General features: G+C 44.5%; 1 protein-coding gene across 2 annotated transcripts in view; it reads right to left on the bottom strand.

Annotated features, from left to right (window-relative positions):
- Nucleotides 1-17,865, bottom strand: part of Trak2 (trafficking kinesin protein 2) — a 63,588-nt gene that overhangs the window by 17,171 nt on the left and 28,552 nt on the right. For both annotated transcript variants that reach the window (XM_006975038.4, XM_076550344.1), the window contains exons 2-9: nt 16,471-16,760; nt 11,467-11,661; nt 9,089-9,165; nt 6,787-6,903; nt 4,706-4,915; nt 4,050-4,128; nt 517-647; nt 13-87 (exon numbers count right to left, since the gene is read on the bottom strand). In XM_006975038.4, coding sequence (XP_006975100.1) covers nt 13-87; nt 517-647; nt 4,050-4,128; nt 4,706-4,915; nt 6,787-6,903; nt 9,089-9,165; nt 11,467-11,661; nt 16,471-16,561 — 975 coding nt within the window. In that variant the 5' untranslated portion in view covers nt 16,562-16,760. The remainder of the gene's footprint in view (nt 1-12; nt 88-516; nt 648-4,049; nt 4,129-4,705; nt 4,916-6,786; nt 6,904-9,088; nt 9,166-11,466; nt 11,662-16,470; nt 16,761-17,865) is intronic.

Below are 17,865 nucleotides of genomic sequence, written 5' to 3'. Positions count from 1 at the left end.
AGACCTCATTACCTCCATCGTCAGCTGCCGCTGGGCGTCTTTGGAAGCCTGCAGGTGAAGCCTTAGCTCTTCCTTCTCGATGACATGCTAGCAACACAGAAGAGGACACGTGAGGCGTTCCCACAGGGAATGTACCGTACCTACTTCTTCCTGTCAAAGACATACTGAGAGTGTCTGTCTGGAGCAGTCTTAGGCCTAGACAGTGATCCCACCAGAAGCCGACTAAGAGTAATAATGTAAGCAGAACACAAACTACGTGTGTTCAGAGGATATGGACCCCGAATTCCTCACTGACATCGCAACCTTCTCAAGAAAATCTGAGATACTTGCAAAACTACACAGTACCTCAGAAGTTATTTATGATATTTTAGCAGAGGAGCAATATTAAAAGAACAAAGTAAACCACTGAAAAGGGGGAGAACCAGGTCTACTCTGCTTGGTGTGGCAGCCCTTAGCAGAATGCAGTGCACCAGGGCGGTGCTCCGCCCAGCCCGGCTGGCGAGTGAGTGCACACACTTCTTTAAGCTTGTGCTGAAGATCCACAATCTGAGACAGCAGCGAAGAGATCTCCTCCTGGTAGCGAATCAGCTCATCACTCTTCCCCGACAGTTCTTCCGTCATTCTGGACATCTGCGCGTTGGTTTCACCTAGGAGCAAAGGCAAAGTTTAGAAACCAGCGCAAAGGTGGAACTGAATCAGTGGGTGGCAGCTTGCAGGTCAGATGCTGACTGATGGCAAGCACTGGATCCGTGGGCGAATCTGTTGACGTAACTTAGAAAACCAAAGATTCTCTGCGGTAAGCTAGTGCTGGGAACTGGAGACTTGCCGCTAAGGAGAGCGACGGCCTAAGAGGGCAAACACGCTAACGAGCTGATCTTCATGGAAAAGGTATTTGTGTCAATCTTCATGAAAGGCTGAAGAGAGCGCTAGGTGGATTATGTGTCTTCGCAAGTGCTAAGAGGGGATTCCAGAGTGCCATCGAGAACACTTCAGGGACATCAATAAAATGCCACAAGCCACGAAAGTCAACCTTAACAGGTCTAACAGAGACTTTCCAGAGTGGAGCCACCCCATCTCCATCAGAATGTGCCGACGCTACTGTGATGCTTCTGCAGGGCACAGACCGTCAGGGACACCCATCAGCCCGAGGGAGGCCTAGGCCGACCCTTACACCCCAGAGCTTTATATACAGGAAACAGAACCCTTAGAACGGGATTTGCAGACTCTTTACATCATAGAGCAAATGTGACATCCGGATACAGCAGAAAAACTACCTTTCGCTTTTTAAATTGACAAGGCAGCTTCCTGCTGTCAGAGGGTGGCGGCTGAGAACGGAAGGGACAAGAGTGTGGACTATTCCTTTACACTGTGTGGATATACGTCAGTGTGACTGGTTTAACACAAAAGCTGAATGGCCAGTAGCTAGGCAGGATTTGGGGGCAGAGAGGATGCTGGGAAGAAGGGTGAAGTCTCAGGAATCAGGAGGAGACACCATGAGACACAGAGCAAGCAGGACGGGAAGTACGGAGATGAGGTAAATGAGACTTGGGGCAGCACACAGATGAACAGAAATGGGTTAATTTAAGTTGTAAGAGCTAGTTAAAAACAAATCTAAGCTTTCAGCCGAGCACTTAACAATTAACAGTAAGTCTCTGTGTGGTTATCTGGGAGTGGCTGGCAGGAGAGAGCTGACTGGGGACCCAACGAAAAACTCTGTCTACAAATGGCCTTCTAACGTGGGGCACCTACATCCACACAGGACTTGAGAAAACTTAAAAAAGGTTCTAAACACACAACAATAGAGCCAAACACTGCTTCCTAGTCTCATGTCTCTCATGCCGGCTGCAGCACAGAGACACATCTCCCAGCAGCTGCCTGCAGGATGGAGCCGTCCGCCCGCCAGCTGCCATGGGCCAGCATTCACTAAGCTGAGCAGTGCCGGCAGCTGACATCACAATTTAAGATTCGTCTCATGCGATCAAAAAAACAATACAGATGCTCGGGAAAGACAGATCCAGACAGAAAAAAAAACCCTAAATGGATTATAGTGTGTTTAAAAATACAAATAGGCTTGGGAAAGAAAAGAAAAAGGATATATACAGGCATAGATTAAAACATAGTTAAAAATAATAAAATAAAGCCCTTAAAAAAGGAATAAATAAAAAAAAAAGCACATAAAGATGGGAAATACACAGAGAATCTGGATCCTGTATGTTATTGTGTTGTCTTTAAATTTTTTGGCTGCAAAAAGACATTGGATTATGAAAACTGCTAGATTAAACCAACCTATATATTTTAAAAATATCTTGACTTCAAAATGGAAGTCAAAAGATGTGTTGCTTTGGGGGAGAGGTTATGCTTTTATGTCCACAAGAAATGAGAGGCTATGGATTCATTCCAGGCTGATATGGATCAGATTTGATTGGGGAAGACCCCCTGAAAATCCTGGCTACAGACATAAAATAAACCTAGGAAAACTACAAAACATGTAACATATATTTTAACCTGCTCAAACATAAAAAACAAAAAAGTCATCTTTGGCTAACTTGTATACAACACACATTGTCTATACTTGTATTAATAAAGATATGTATGCTACCTTCAAAAGTTTATGTATTTTCAGAACAAGGGACCAGACACCAATAAAGATGATCCAGCCTCACAAAATATTCCGGCCAGTACTTAACAATTATTTTCTCAAGGTTCCCCCAAAGATTCCAGCACCCTCAGACAACAGGAAGCAGTCTATACAAAACAATGCCTACATTCCCAAAAGGTAGATTATGAATGTTTATTAACATTAAGGGGGGTTGGTTACAAGTTGTTATCAATCATAGTTAGAAGAAAGCTAAAGAGAAGAGTTAAATTAAAAAATCTCTTTCTAAAGGAAAAAGGGGGAATATAATATAGAAATGATGAGATAAAAGAGTAGATTACTAAATCTACTTTAATTAAAAAAAACAACTATTAGCCAGGCAGTGTTGGAGCACGCCTTTAGTCCCAGCACTTGGGAGGCAGAGCCAGGCGGATCTCTGTGAGTTCGAGGCCAGCCTGGTCTACTGAGTGAGTTCCAGGAAAGGCGCAAAACTACGCAGAAAAACTCTGTCACAATAAATAAATATAAATAAACAAACAAACAAACAAACAAACAACTATTAATTTCAAAATATTTTACATTGGTATGGATTATGGCTTACTGATACAAATTTAAAGTTATTTTTGCTATACTATATGTATGTTTCTACTCTTGTTTGGGGTAGTGTGCTTATGCAAGTCATTAAAAAATGTAAAGTATAATTAAAAAATATAGGTTAATAGTTAGTCATCTATAACCATCAAACTTACTAGCTTTCTGACTTTAGTGTAGTGTATTCCTGCAAACAAAATGACAGCTTTGGTTCTCTTTTTCCCTAAGAAGGTACGGCTTATTTATAGACAGTCAGTCTTCACTTAGTGATGGTGGCAGCCCGAGCTGATAGGGGTCTTAAAAACACACGTGTCTTAGTTAGGCTGTGGGCATCGTGTGATAGTCTGATTCTCAGTAACTGTTATGGTTTGGTCCCCTAAGTCTGTGTGGCAGCTTGGTGTCTGGTGGAACGTGGTGTCTAGTGGTGGCGCTGAGGTGACTGACAGGCGAAGCTGAGCAGGAGGAATCTGGGTCACTGGGTACCGCCTTTGGAAAGGATCAACGCTGGTCTCTCCGAGGGAGCCCGTTCCCTAAACAGCAAGCTGTTGTAAGCAAGACATCTATCTCATGTGTGTGGCTCCTTCTGCATATGGCCAATTCCATTTCTGTATCTCCATCATGTTCAAACAGTCAGGGGACCTCACCAGGCTTCAGTGCTTGGACCCTCCAGCCGCAGAATTATGAGCCAGATAAACTGCTTTACTTGTAAGTAACCCAGCACAGAGATTTTGTTATAGTGACGTAAGAGCAGACCAAGACAGAACCATTTAAAACTGTTTCCATGGAAACCAGAGGTCTAAATTCTGGGGTGGAGACATCTCACCAAACTGCCCCAAAGCAGGATGAACAGATTACTACTTACGAAGTTCTTTAACACAGTCATTGACCAGCTGTTGTTCCTTCTCCTCATAGGTGAAAGTTTCTGTCTTGATATGACAAGCCTTCAGGGGGAAAAACAACAACCACCGATGTGACAATCTGTCCTAATGAGTTTGAAGCAAAAGCTACAGAAAGCTTTACCTTTTGAAGTTTACAGTTCATTACCATCAGGTTTAAACTCTCACAAAATATAGGAACAGAAAAGGTCGTCTCCCTTCACTCCCCGCAGGGCCTTTGCACACGCCTGCTCACGCATCTCTGCCTCTGATGGCCCTTCACTTCCCACAGGGCCTGTGCACACGCCTGCTCACGCATCTCTGTCTTGTTTGATGTATCTCTAGCCTCAGCTAAAACGCCACCTGCTTATGTAGGATGTGCTCGCTTCCCGGCACTTCCCAAACCCCAAGAAATTTCTAACGTTCTGACATAACCCTTCTTAGCTAGCTTCTGTTAACTACACAAGATGTACACACTGTGCGACTGCCATTTTATCTGTCCACCTGCTCCGACCCATTCATCAGCAAGCCCGAGGAGACAGTGGAGGAGGGCACGGCCGTAACTGGAATGCTCAGATGTATTTCATCTCAGCGTCACCCAGACCTGACCTATGGTGTGCAGGCAGAGGAGAGGGAGATGCACCTTGGATCGAAGGGCCATGTTCTCTTCCTCCAGTTCCCTGAGCTTCTCATGCAGCGTGTCCAGCTGCAGCAGGCCTTGTGACAAGCTGAAGGACTCATTGAACCGAAGAGGCGTGGAGCAGCTGGAATCCGTTTCACTCTCCTCAGAAGCAATGGAGACGATCCGAAGCAGTTCATCTTTCTTGGATAGCTCATGCTGCAGCTGGTTAACCTGCACACAGAGTGTGATTAGAACATTCTACACTCTTCTGTGCAATAGATCCTCGAATTCATGGAATGACTGCAAAAGCACCATATGACTGAAAACACCACATCAGCTGCTAGACAAGTGTGGAAAGAGAATAGTAACCACTACACACTCCCTATGATACCCATTTAGGCCATTAACTCAACAGATGCAGCTTTTTCTAGAGCACATATTAAGAAAGCCAGTTTTCGGCCAGGCAGTGTTGGCGCATGCCTTTAATCCCAGCACTCGGGAGGCAGAGGCAGGCGGATCTCTGTGAGTTCGAGGCCAGCCTGGTCTCCAAAGCGAGTTCCAGGAAAGGCACAAAGCTACACAGAGAAACCCTGTCTCCGAAAAAAAAAAAAAAAAAAAAAAGCCAGTTTTCATACTCGGTAGAACAGTAATGTAACGTAAGAATCTTCAAACTTACAACACACCCTACTTTAAAGCCGTCCCCCGGCCTGTACTTTTGGCCAACTAACTGGGGGAATGGCGAGCCTTATACATGCTAGACATGAAGTGGTCGACCACTGAGCTCTGTCTGCAGGCCTCTATTTTTCAAATTTACTTTATTTCACAGTTTAACTTCTGAGATACAGTTTCTGGATAACTCTTCCAGGCTGGCCTTGAACTTGCAGTGTTTCTGTCTCAGACCCCAGAAGAGCGATGATTACAAGCCTGTGCCATCAAGCTGGGTGATATCTTGTGTTTTTAAGCTGTCTCTGACTATGCAAATTTTCCCATTATGGATGACCACATTACTAGGAAATAAATATTTTCAACATAAAAAACCAAATGTATTCATAAAATGTAAACAAAATTAGCTAAAAAAAAATTATTCCTGGGCATGGTAGTGCATGCCTTTAATACCAGCACTGGGGAAGCAGAGGCAGGTGAACGTCTGTGAGTTCAAGGCCAGCCTAATCCACATAGAAAACTCCAGGCCAGTCAGAGCTATATGGTAAGACTTTATCTCTTTAAAAAAAAATTATAAGAAACTTGAAATTTACCTATTTAACATGACAATAAATTACTTATTACATTTATTGATATAGAGTAAATATATTTTTAATTTACATATTTTTTAACCTTTTGTTTTGGTTTCTGAGTAAGAAGCATTTGGGTAGTTTAACACCATCATCTGTCAGATAAAAAGCCCACTACCTCTTTTGGAGCTGTTGCTCAATAGGGCCTCACAGACCCTCAGAGATGACGACAGGCTGTGGCCACTGCTCCTGGTCACCCCAGAACTCGATGGTAGGACCCCCCTGCTTGCAGATGCTCTACATACTTGAGTCACTGAGCATGGAGAAGTCAAGTTGGCACTCACCTGGAAGTTCCACCCTACGGCTAGTTTTCACAGCGCTGTCAGGTGCTGCACACGCTGACGTGGCACCAAAGTGTCATCCTTGCACACAGCTGAGAACCCTGCCACCTACAACAGCAGCCAGCCTGGCAAGCCACGCCCGCTGGCACACAGCGGCACAAATATCATGGGAGCAACCGGCCACTTTCTGACTGGATTTAAAACTTGCTCCACAAGACGGAATGCATAACTTGACAGCGTTAATTTAGGGTCAAGATCCCATGGTCAGGTAGGTCACAGGCCCTGGGAGAAGACCTACTAACGTTACTCTGCTAAACAGACATAGTACTAGACTAACTCCTAATGACCTACAAGTATACTTCCACCAGAAAAGTTTCATTTTGCAGTACATGGAAATCTATCAAGTCGATAGGTACTGATGTCATTTACCTATTGTCAATATTTCAGGAATATCCTAGGAAATAATTTATCCACTAAATAGGACGTAATTATTATTATTCTCATTCCAAACACAAGGTCAAAGGCTTACTTGATCAAAGGCTTGTCCCAGCTGCTCCTCCAGAGCTTCATTCTGCTCAGATAAGACATGGTTCCGCTTGAGGAGAGCCTGCCCAATCCGAGCAGCTAGCTCTAGATCTCGATCCCTCTGTAAAGCAACAAATATACCATTTGAGTATTTAAAAAAACAAAACAAAACAAAAAACAAACAAACAAAAAACAAAACAACCCAGTAGATTAGAAATTCTGCAGTGAATTTTGCTAATGTTAAAAGCAAATCTCGTATAAAGCATAGAGATTCATTTTGCGACCCTAATAAATAAATGGACACGGGGCCAGGCACACAGGTATGGCTTAGTAAATCTTAGCCAAAGGGGTGACTATATAGTTACGAATTCAAGAGGTCACCTCTTGAAATCAAGTAAGGTTTTTCTGACACCCTAGTCATCATGGCCTATCAACCCAACTTTGTGCTTAAAACCTTAAGAAGCTAGAAAATCAACGCAAGCTTTACATATGAGGGCGGGGGCTGTGGATGCATCTAAACAGGAAGAGTGTGCTTTTAGTGCTTGGGCCTTGTGTCAATATCCAGTGCACCTGCCCCGCCCCCCAAATAAAAAATTCAAGTGGACAGAACCTGGGCAGTAAAGCCCAGCCAACACTTGTTGAGTCTATCAAGTTCGGCGCTGACACAGGCTAGGGATTTAGGATAGGGATCAGGATAGGGATCAGGATCAGGTAAGTATGCTGGAACAGTTCCATTTACGGTAGAGGAAGGTACGGCCTAGAGCCCAGTTCACAACTAGTGTGAGAAGGAAAGGATTAGAGACTGGAAGTTACCAGGTCACAGGACTCAACCTGGAGCGTGGAGAAGGTAGTCTAAGCTGGCGGTAATGAGTAGGCTGTGTGGCAAAGCCACGCAACAGGCGTTCTTTCTGGGCCGATGGTGATATTGAGCAAGGGTATGGGGAAACCATGCAGTGAGAATGAGGGCCTTATTTGTAGAATGGAAAACTGTTAATATACTTTTAGTTGTCATCTATGTGAACATGGGCTCTGTTTACATTAACCATTAGATGAATAAAACTAAGCATCTAACTTTTCTTCATCTAATACACGAAAACTGATCATTTCAGGGCAACTTATCTCACTTTAATATAAGCCAAGTGGCATGTATGGAAAGCATTCTAAAGATAGGACACGTATGTCAGAGAGGAAGTCTTCCATAGATCAACTCAAACTGAGCTACGAGAGAGAATATTACTGCACGCCAGCTGGAAAAGATTCACCATGCATGTTAAAACTTCCACACGGGGCTGGAGGAATGCTCAGGGGGAAGAGCACTGGCTGTTCTTGCAGAGGACCCAGGTTCGGTTCCCAGCACCCACGTGGTGGCTCACAGCTATCTGTAACTCTAGTTCCAGAAAATATGATGCCCTCTTCTGACCTCTGCAGGTACTACACACACACACACACACACACTCAGGTAAAAAACCCATACATATTAAACAAACAAACAAACAAACAACCCTTAAAACTCCCACAGGGCAGATGTAAGCTCAAACAAGGGCCTGCGCTGGAAGTACACAGGAGACACTCAGAACTGCAGGCGTTAACTGAACTACAGCGCTTTCTCCACAGGCAGCCTGGCCTAGGTGATTAACAGCTGGGCTAACTCAGAAGTGACTTTTGAGGGCTGGAAATATGACTCAGCCATTAAGGGTTTGTACTGCCCTTGCAGAGGGTCCAAATCCCAGTTTCAAGCGCTCACATTAGGCAGCTCACATCACTTACAACTCGAGCTCCTATGGACCCAGTGCCTTCTGAGCTCTGAGGGCATTGCACTCAAGAGCCACCCCCCCCCCAATTAAAAATAAAAATCAAGTCTCTTAGCTGGGCGGTGGTGGCACACACCTTTAATCCCAGCACTCGGGAGGCAGAGCCAGGTGGGTCTCTGTGAGTTCAAGGTCAACCTGGGCTACAGAGTGAGTTCTAGGAAAGGTGCAAAGCTACACAGAGAAACCCTGTCTCAAAAAACAACAAAAAACAAACAATCAAACAAACAAAAAAAATCAGGTCTTTTTAAACAATTGCTTTACCTTAGGTCAAGGAGGTGAGACAGCATTATATCTGCCCATCCACGCACATCAAAATAAAGAGCTTCAGGAACCATTCTACTTTGGAATGTCACTATATGTCACTTGTTCAGCTCTAACAGTCTTACAGAAAACAACCAGCTTGATCATCACACTTTATCTGTGCAAACTGATACATTCTAAATGATCCTCAAATTTCAGGTTTTTAGACTGGAGAAGGAAGCGATCTATTCATACCTCTGCCAGGAGATGCGTAACCATGTCAATGTCATTATAGGTTTTGGTCATCTGTTCCACTCTGTCTGTGCCTAGAACTAAGGCAGTTAAAAACAACTCTTTAGAGGTTTTAAACACATCAGAAAACTTAAAATACTCATAAAAATCCTAAGTATCAACAAAATCCCCAAGTTTTTACAGAAGTCATTCAGGAGAATAAAAATATATACGAAAACAGAAAACGAACAAGGGTTCATAGTATACAACACCCAAGATAATTATTACAAAATTATTGTCAATTATTAAAAAATTGCACATATGCAATAAGTTGAGAAAGTATCAAGTGGTCACAGGTCAATCAAGTCCCAACCACTTCTTCTCCTCCTAGGGAGGTGAGTTTCAGCCACTTACATTGGAAGGTGTGAGCTGGAAGGATGGATTAAGTTACCTACTCTATACTCAAATCAATTAAAGTTACGAAGAATAGCCAGGCAGTTGTGGTGCATGCCTTTCATCCCAGCACTTGGGAGGCAGAGGCGGATCTCTGTGAGTTCAAGGCCAGGCTGGTCTACAGAGTGAGTTCTGGAACAGCCAAGGCTGTACAGAGAAGCCTTGTCTGGAAAGGTACTGAAGAGTTATGCTGCTATCACAGAATTGAATTACAAAGTCCTCACAAATTTAGAACTCAAGAACCAAAGAGAAATGGTAATACGAAATAGTTTTCCTTCTGAAATAATTTTCCAGAAAAATATCAACAATCAGTAAGGGCAACACTAATGAACTCATATGGTGTGTACACACAGATGAATGTATGTGCACAGAAAAGTAACAATAATAATTACAGAATAAGAGGCCATCATATGGTGTATACACACAGATGAATATATGTGCACAGAAAAGTAACAATAATAATTACAGAACAAGAGGCCATGAACTTGAGGGGGTACAGGAGTTGGAGGGGGCTGGAAGGAGGCATGGAAATATAAATCATCACTCATGTGAAATTCTAAAAAAAAAAATTAATATTTTTTAATACAAAGAATCTTGAGAGCCTTAATTTAATTTACTGCTGCTATTTAAACTATTAAGGGTAGAAATACATCTTTATTTGATCTTTGTGATATTTCAGTTCAAGTTTAATCAATATTTACACCCCCAACACTCACTCCCCCTTTCTTGTACACACACACACACACACACACACACACACACACACACGCGCGCGCGCGCGCACACATGCACACATGCACACACACACAGTTCTAAGAAACTGCCTGGTTCTAGGAACCTCCATCCAGAGCAGGTTAATAATTACTATGAAATGAGCATTCAAAGCAATCATTCTCTAACACAGTCTGTCATTAAAAGACAGGAAAGCGTGATGGCTTAGCTGGATAAGGCACCTGTCGTCACGTCTCATGACCTAGTTTGAACCCTGGGACCCACTTGCTGAAAGGAGAGAACTGATCCCCACAAGTTGTCCTCCGACCTCCACACATACATTATAGTACAAGTGCCCCTCCGTACTATAAATACATAAATAAATGTAATAATAAAAAACAAAACAAAACACCTAAGTGCCCACTGGGAAAATGTGTAAGATTTGATGTAAGTCAAATTATAGGAATTTCGCAAACATCTCAATGCTGAGCCCAGAGACTTTATTACACAATCTAACAGCTACTATGTACATAGCATTTTATACTGAATGGGTAATGGAACAAGTAAAAAAAAAAAAATACAAAAAGGAAAACCAGACAAAAATAAACTGGAAATAAGTCTTGGTACTTGGCTCAGTCCTTCATTCTCTACGGATCACTAAGTACAATTGAGGATTCTCCTTGGCATGATGGAAACTACTCAGAAGCATGCCTGGAATCCCTGGCACTCAGGTGGAGGCCACATGACCAGGAGTTCAGACCAGCGACAACACAGTATGTCCAAGGCAGCCCGGGCTATAAACCAGCCTGTCCTTAAAAAATAAAATACAACGTACTTATGTGCCTAAGGACTACGCTCTTTACGGAAAGACTTAACTCCTGTGACTGTGTTTAATAAAGAAATCTAGGAACCCAAAAAGCTACACCCAACATACCAAAGTATTGGGATAATAAATGTTGGCAGACAACACAAAGATATCCAATTATAAATAATTGCACTGCTTTGTCAACAGTTCTATTCTCTCCTCACCCTGAAGAACGTATCACGTAAAAGACAAAGGAAGTGTAAACAGTTTGCAATACTTCCTACTCAGTCATAAGCATGATAATAGCTCTTCTCCTACACATGACAGCTGCAATCCTCTCTCCCTGTCAGGTCAGGGGAGGTAATGCAGGTCAACACTGAACAATGCAACCACCACCACCACCACCACCACCACCACCACCACCACCACGCACTCATGTAGCGGAACGTCTCTTCAGCGAGGACGGGAGAGAGGGTCTCAGATGCATCCTGAGGCTGGTGTGAGGACTGCGCCCAGTCCTGGTTTTCATAGAGAAAGAGCGAGTCGACTCTTAGCTTATACTGTGGCAGCTGTTCCTCCAGCAGGTTCACCAGCTCGACTTCAGGGAGATCCTCATTGGAGCAGACATCTGAGAAGAGAGACCCCGGAAGTGAATCTGGTGTGCTCCGTTTACCACGCTGCCGTGAAATTGGCTTTTTGAGAGTGGGAAACCAAGGGAATGTTAGTCAAGATCATTTCTCCCCGGACTTTGTGAATGTTTTTAGTGACACTGAGGAGGCTGCTTGAGTTCTCGCCTCGACTCTCCGAGATCTGAGAAGGTGACTGGAGGTTCCTGACCTCCATGGCAGTTGTGTGAACAAAGTGATAAACTGTGAGAAACACTTATATCTTGGTATTGAAGGGTTCAGAAATATAGGAATAAAACATTATGAGCTTAAGAGACGGAAACCGACATTCATCAGCTGTACCAGCAAATAGGATTAACCTTTACCTGGGCCCTGTGTGGTTTACGGTGGGCAGCTCTGTCAGCAACCCAAATGCTAATTTTTAACTAAAGATTGCCCTCTGTAGCCCTGGGGTTAGCTATTTTCGATAACCCCTTCCCACTCACCACCGAAACCAAAGTTGACTTTTAATGGGTTCTGGTGACCACCTGCTTTGCATTGTTCTGTATCCCCCCGACCCCCACCCCCCACCCCCCATGTCAGGAGAAGCTGCAGGTTTGGGCAAACACCACTTACCTGAGTCAGGAAGGGCCGCAGGGATGGACAAACATCGTTTAGCTGAAACCCTCTAAAACCTCGTTAATGGAAAACTGTAAGACTTAAAAAGCGTTTGTCTCTAAAAGTTTAATTTCAGAACTGTGAAAATGTGTTGGTCCATGCCTTATGCTTACTTCTTGCTATAAAAGGGCCAGAACCCGCCTCCATCGCCACAGCTCAGAACCCCCAACTCTGGCTGTGGTCTCAGCTAGCTCAGAACCCCCAACTCTGGCTGTGGTCTCAGCTAGCTCAGAAGCTTCTGTGCCTCCAGGTGATTTTCTTCGATTTTTTTCTGGAATAGTTTGCTTCTGGTTTAACAGACTTTGGTGGTCTGTCCCCCATTACTGTGTGACCCTGCACACAACAATATGACGCCTGGCTCAGGCCGAGACACTGACCAAATGCCAGCTCTCTCCTTAAGTCTTTCTTTGTGTGTGTGCGCATCACGTTGTGAGCGCGCCATGTTGTGTGTGTGTCATGTTGTGTGCGTGTCATGTTGTGTGTGTGTCATGTTGTGTGTGCATCATGTCGTGCACGTGGAGGTCAGACAACAACCTGGGGTGTTGGTCCTTAGCCCCCGCCCTGTTGGAGTCATGGTTTGTGTTCTGCCACTGTGCACGTGTGCCGGGCTAGACAGCCCGCAGGCTTCGGGGACTTTCCTGTCTCCACCCCTCGCCTCATCCTGAAGCAAAGGCTACTGCACCCAGTCCCCCAGTTCCGCATGCCCGGGTGTGCGACAGGTGCCACGCCCACGGGGCCCTTGCCCACGGCACCCTCGCCCCTCGCCCCCGGCGCCCTCGCCCCAGCTTAGTGCTCTTTATTGTTGTTTTCCTACGGAGTCTTTAGACCTTTGATGGTCGGGGTTAATTGTCAACTGGGCAGAATCTACAATCACCTGGGAGACGGACCTCTGGAACGCCTGTGGGGATTATTCTGATGACACGAATTGTGGGGAGACTCACCCAAGTTCTCGCACACAGAGAACTTGTCCTCTGACAGACCGTGCATACGTCTATCCAGGGCCCAAACTCTCCATCTGCCCACTGTCCTGTTTTTCAGTGTTAAGGTGAGACAACGCATGGGCCCTGGCAGCAAATCTAATGTCTACTCTGACTCCTCCATAATTCATGATGGAGATTAGACACAAGACTCATCTGAGCCCCATTCCCTACACACCTGCAAAACGAAGAGAATCATTGATTACATCTGGCGGCATACTTGCCACACAGTCGGCACCCACTGAATACTGGTGAGGTCACAGGTCTCTCCTCTCACAGACTGGCTCTGAACATAGTTGGGACTTTCTTATGTGTCTCTTCCTGGCTTCCTGTTTACAATATTACCAGCATTTAACACCCCCTCAAATCTAGTGTTTACAAAAAAGTTATCTCTTGTAACACAATTAGAATACTAGGGTTGAAAACAGAGAAAGTTCAGCAGGATGACATAACCGCCCTCTCACTTGTAGGAGGTCTGGTATTTCCTTTGTGGGTAGGATAAAGAAACATGCTCTAACTCTGACAAAAGACGTCAGTTTGAGAAAATAAACTCTGCAAGAGCACACTTCTGTTAGCTGGCCTGAACTTACCAAGGACAGTTTAGTAAGTTGCATGCAGAGGCCGGCACCATCACACATCTCCACTCATCGGGAAGATGAGCAGCGGCTCCAACCACAAGAGGAGATGGGGTCCACTTACGCCTTCCTCATAGTTCCGAAGAACCCTCCAGCCGCGGCAGAGCTACTGAGCTCGGAAAACGTAGTCCCAGTTTCTTCCTATTACAAACTCTAAGTGATTCTGCTCACTTGCTGCACACCCCCCAGACTGCCATTCTAACACTTCCGGAAGAGAGGCAACCACAAATAGATGCAGATGAGGTATCCCAGGAGACCAGGGAGTGAAGAACACAGGCGTTACCCACCATCACATCCTTCAGCGACTCTTCCATGTCCTCACCTCTTTCCAGCCACACGGACTCTACTTAGGTTCAGGGGTTCTTTCTGGTTCTCTTAAATATGACTTTAGAACTGGGCTGCCACAAACACACTCAAATCATCCTCCACACTGTCATCCTAGGACTCCCCTACTTAAGGGTCAAAGGGGTGTGAATTTCATCTCTCCAGAATAAACACACACACACACACACACACACACACACACACACACACACACACACACACAACTCTACCTCACTGAATACCCGAGAAATTAAACTAATTCATAGAAAATACTAATAGTGATCCATCTAACAAAGATGAACCATCTCTAAAATGAAACCCTTATCACCAAATGATTTATCAAAACAAAACTGAACTCTCTAAGGAAAATCACTTGTCTAAAATATATCAGGAACACAAGGTTTAACACCTAAAAATGCAGTCATAAGTGGATGGTGGTGGCGCACACCTTTAACCCCAACACTTGGGAGGCAGAGGCAGACAGATCTCTGTGAGTTTGAGGCCAGCCTGGTCTACAGAGTGAGTTCCAGGATAGCCTGGGCTGTTACACAGAGAAGCCCTGTCTCTAAAAATCATCACCCGCAACAACAACAACAAAACCCAAAACAAATCTCAAAATGCATCTTGCCACAAAAAGGACAAACTCAATTCATCTGAAATTCTAGCACAAGCAAATTTCATCCAATAGAAGCGCAAAAAGCCTGAGGGCTGCCTGGAGCTGGAGCCCGGGGTGGGGATTTGGATGCAAGAGAACTTGCATGGGATGCTATAAAGTCCTAGACCCTGACTGCACCAGTTACATATTTGTCAAAACTCAAGCAGTATATTAAAATGGGGACAGTTTTCTGTACTTTAGTAAACATTTGATCATAAAGCTCAATAAGGAACCAGCCTTGGATTTATGTGGGTTTCTGAATTCAGAAGGTTTTGGACTGGACTTTTAGAAAAGCAGAACTACGCACTGACTGTGTTTTATAACATCCCTAAGTGGCTCTGTAGAAATACATTCACTATATTAACATATCTTTAGCAAATGTAAATCTAACCCAATCAGACAGTCTAGAAAAGCCTGTACAAGTCAGGCAGTGTGAGCCAATGATTTATTATTAATATGACGATAATGATGTGTGTATGGCACGTGTGCATACACATGTGTGCCACAACAAGCATGTGGAGGTCTGAGGATGACCTTTAGGAGTTGGCTCTTACCTCTGTCCTTGCTGAGGCAGGCTCTCTCACTGCTGTGCGGCACAAGCCAGGCTGGTTGGCCTATGCATCTCTGGGCAACTCCACTGTGCCTCCCCCTCCCCACAGGAGTGCTGGGATTAGTGTCCAGCTTTTTTTTCTGTTCTATGGGATCTGGAGGTTGAACTTGAGTTGTCAGGCTTAAGGCGCTACTGCATTCCTCACTGAACCACCTCCCTGGTTCCACCTGGTGATTGTTTAAAGTACTTCTAAGTACTCTGAGTTTTTCAAAAGGATTTATTTACGTATCGATTTTTGTCTGTTTGTGTCTATGTTGAGCATATGAACATATGTGTATGTAGATGTGTACATGTGGAGACCAGAAGAAGACCCTAGGGTCTCCCCTCTGTCATTCTTCCCCTGTGTCTTTGAGGCAGGGGCTCTCCCTGAATTTGGAGCTGGTGTTCTCTAGCTGAGTTAGAAACCAAGCAATCCTCGGAGGTCCTCTGTCTTGGCTGCTCAGATCTGCTGCTACAGACACACACAGGACATCCAGTTTGTTATGTAGGTGCTGGGACCCAAACTCTGGTCCTCATGATCACAGCAAGTGCTCTTAACCAACAAAGCACTCCCCAGCCCCTGAGGTTTGATTCTTAAAAATTTATTTATTCTCGTAGATAAAACTTAAGGGCCTACACCTCTGTCTGTATACCCTCCGAGTCCCAAGGGCCTCTGGTGTGCCAGGCACCGTGGTCAGATGCTTGTAGGCTCAAAAACACAGGCAGGCTGCCCTGACACAGTTCCTGCTCACAGGGCCCAGTGGGCATATAAGAGTCCGGCACAGACAAAGAACTGCACAGGAGACAGAGTCTGGTAATGTCACTGGAGACCACGGGACCGCGTGACGGATTCAGCCTGCCCTGAGGCCACCAGGCTGGGAGTCACCATGGCAGGTCACACAGGCCAGACTGAGGAGGTATCAGCACTTTGTCCTGTAGGAACTAACACTTCCACATTATGAAACTGAACTCACCAGTGATGCTCTCCGAGTCTCTGTGATTGCTATTCATGAGGTTTTCTTCACCTGTTGGTGATGTGAAAATGGCATGCTGGGGTTGACTCATGCAGAATCCTTTCTTGCTTTGGTTGAAAGGGGCAGCTTTGGTGTGAATCGGAGTCAAGAAAATCCATTAAGCCATTTAGGAAGGAAATGAATGCGGTCATATGTATATTTTCTGTAAGACAGATTTTCCGAGATGAGTCACGTGACATCTGCAGCTGTTGAGTGTTCTCATGTGATTATCATCCTTGGACAGTCATGGCCTACAACAAAGAGCAGACCAAGTGGTTAGGAAAAGCATGCTCTTAATAACAGGACTCTAGCTACCTGCATGCCTTTATTAAGAATGTTTTTCTGTGATGTTCATGGCAACATGAGTGAATCTCAATGGAATTAGGCTGGGCAAAACAAATAAATAAATCAGTTTATGATTTCTGATTCCATTTTTATGAGAGTTCTAGGAAAAAAAACCCAACATATCTAAGGTATCAAAAAGCAGATCAAGGGCTGGGTTAAATCAGCTCATGATTTCTGGTTCGATTTTTATAAGAATTCTAGAAAAAACCCCAACATATCTATGGTACTGAAAAGCAGATCACTGGCTGGGTTAGAGAAGGACTTCCTCATGCACAAGAGAATAGTTTGGGGAACGATACATGGAGACTTCATGATGGCTTCCGAAGGGCACGGGCATGATGTGAGGTGCAATCCGATTCTACAGCGGAAGTATGCAAGTTGGCACATATTACATTTCAGCATAGCTGTAGTTTTTAAATAGAATCAACTCTTTACTGTGGTGACCTCTTACAGAGCAGAAGTGAAATGCATTACAGTCGCACAAGGCCGGGGCGGGGGCAGGGAAGGGGGGACGCAGCATACTCTGTCGGCTTTTGGACTCTACGTAGAATAGTGAACTGCTACTGGAAGGCAAGTGCGATGGTGGAAAGATGTACCTGACAACCCGAGAGCAAACACTCCAGTAACTCCGGAATTACAGATAATAAACCAATAAAAGGGGCAACACGGAACAGTTTCTTCAACCTGGCACTACTGGCATTAGGGTCATTTGTGTGGAAAACACTGTATGAACTTTAGCAACACCTGCCCTGCCCTGACTAGGTGACTCCTTTCTAGGCCTTTTCCTAGATCGAACAGGCAAAATGTCTCCAGTCACTGCCAGATGTCCTTGGGGGCAAAAGTGCCCCACCTGAGAGTCACTGATATAAAAGAACTCAGCATCACTCATAAATTGAAGAAGTAAAAATGTAAGTAAACTATCTTCATCTGCTAGACCATCAAATGCTAAGCTTTACTCATTACTGGATAGGGCACTCGAGACCCTTGTAAAGCTCTAGTGATAACTGTAAA

Source organism: Peromyscus maniculatus, chromosome 13 (assembly GCF_049852395.1).
Source record: "Peromyscus maniculatus bairdii isolate BWxNUB_F1_BW_parent chromosome 13, HU_Pman_BW_mat_3.1, whole genome shotgun sequence".
NCBI lineage: Eukaryota > Metazoa > Chordata > Mammalia > Rodentia > Cricetidae > Peromyscus > Peromyscus maniculatus.
The sequence above is the reverse complement of the archived record's forward strand: the minus strand, read 5'-3'. Positions and strand labels throughout refer to the sequence as shown.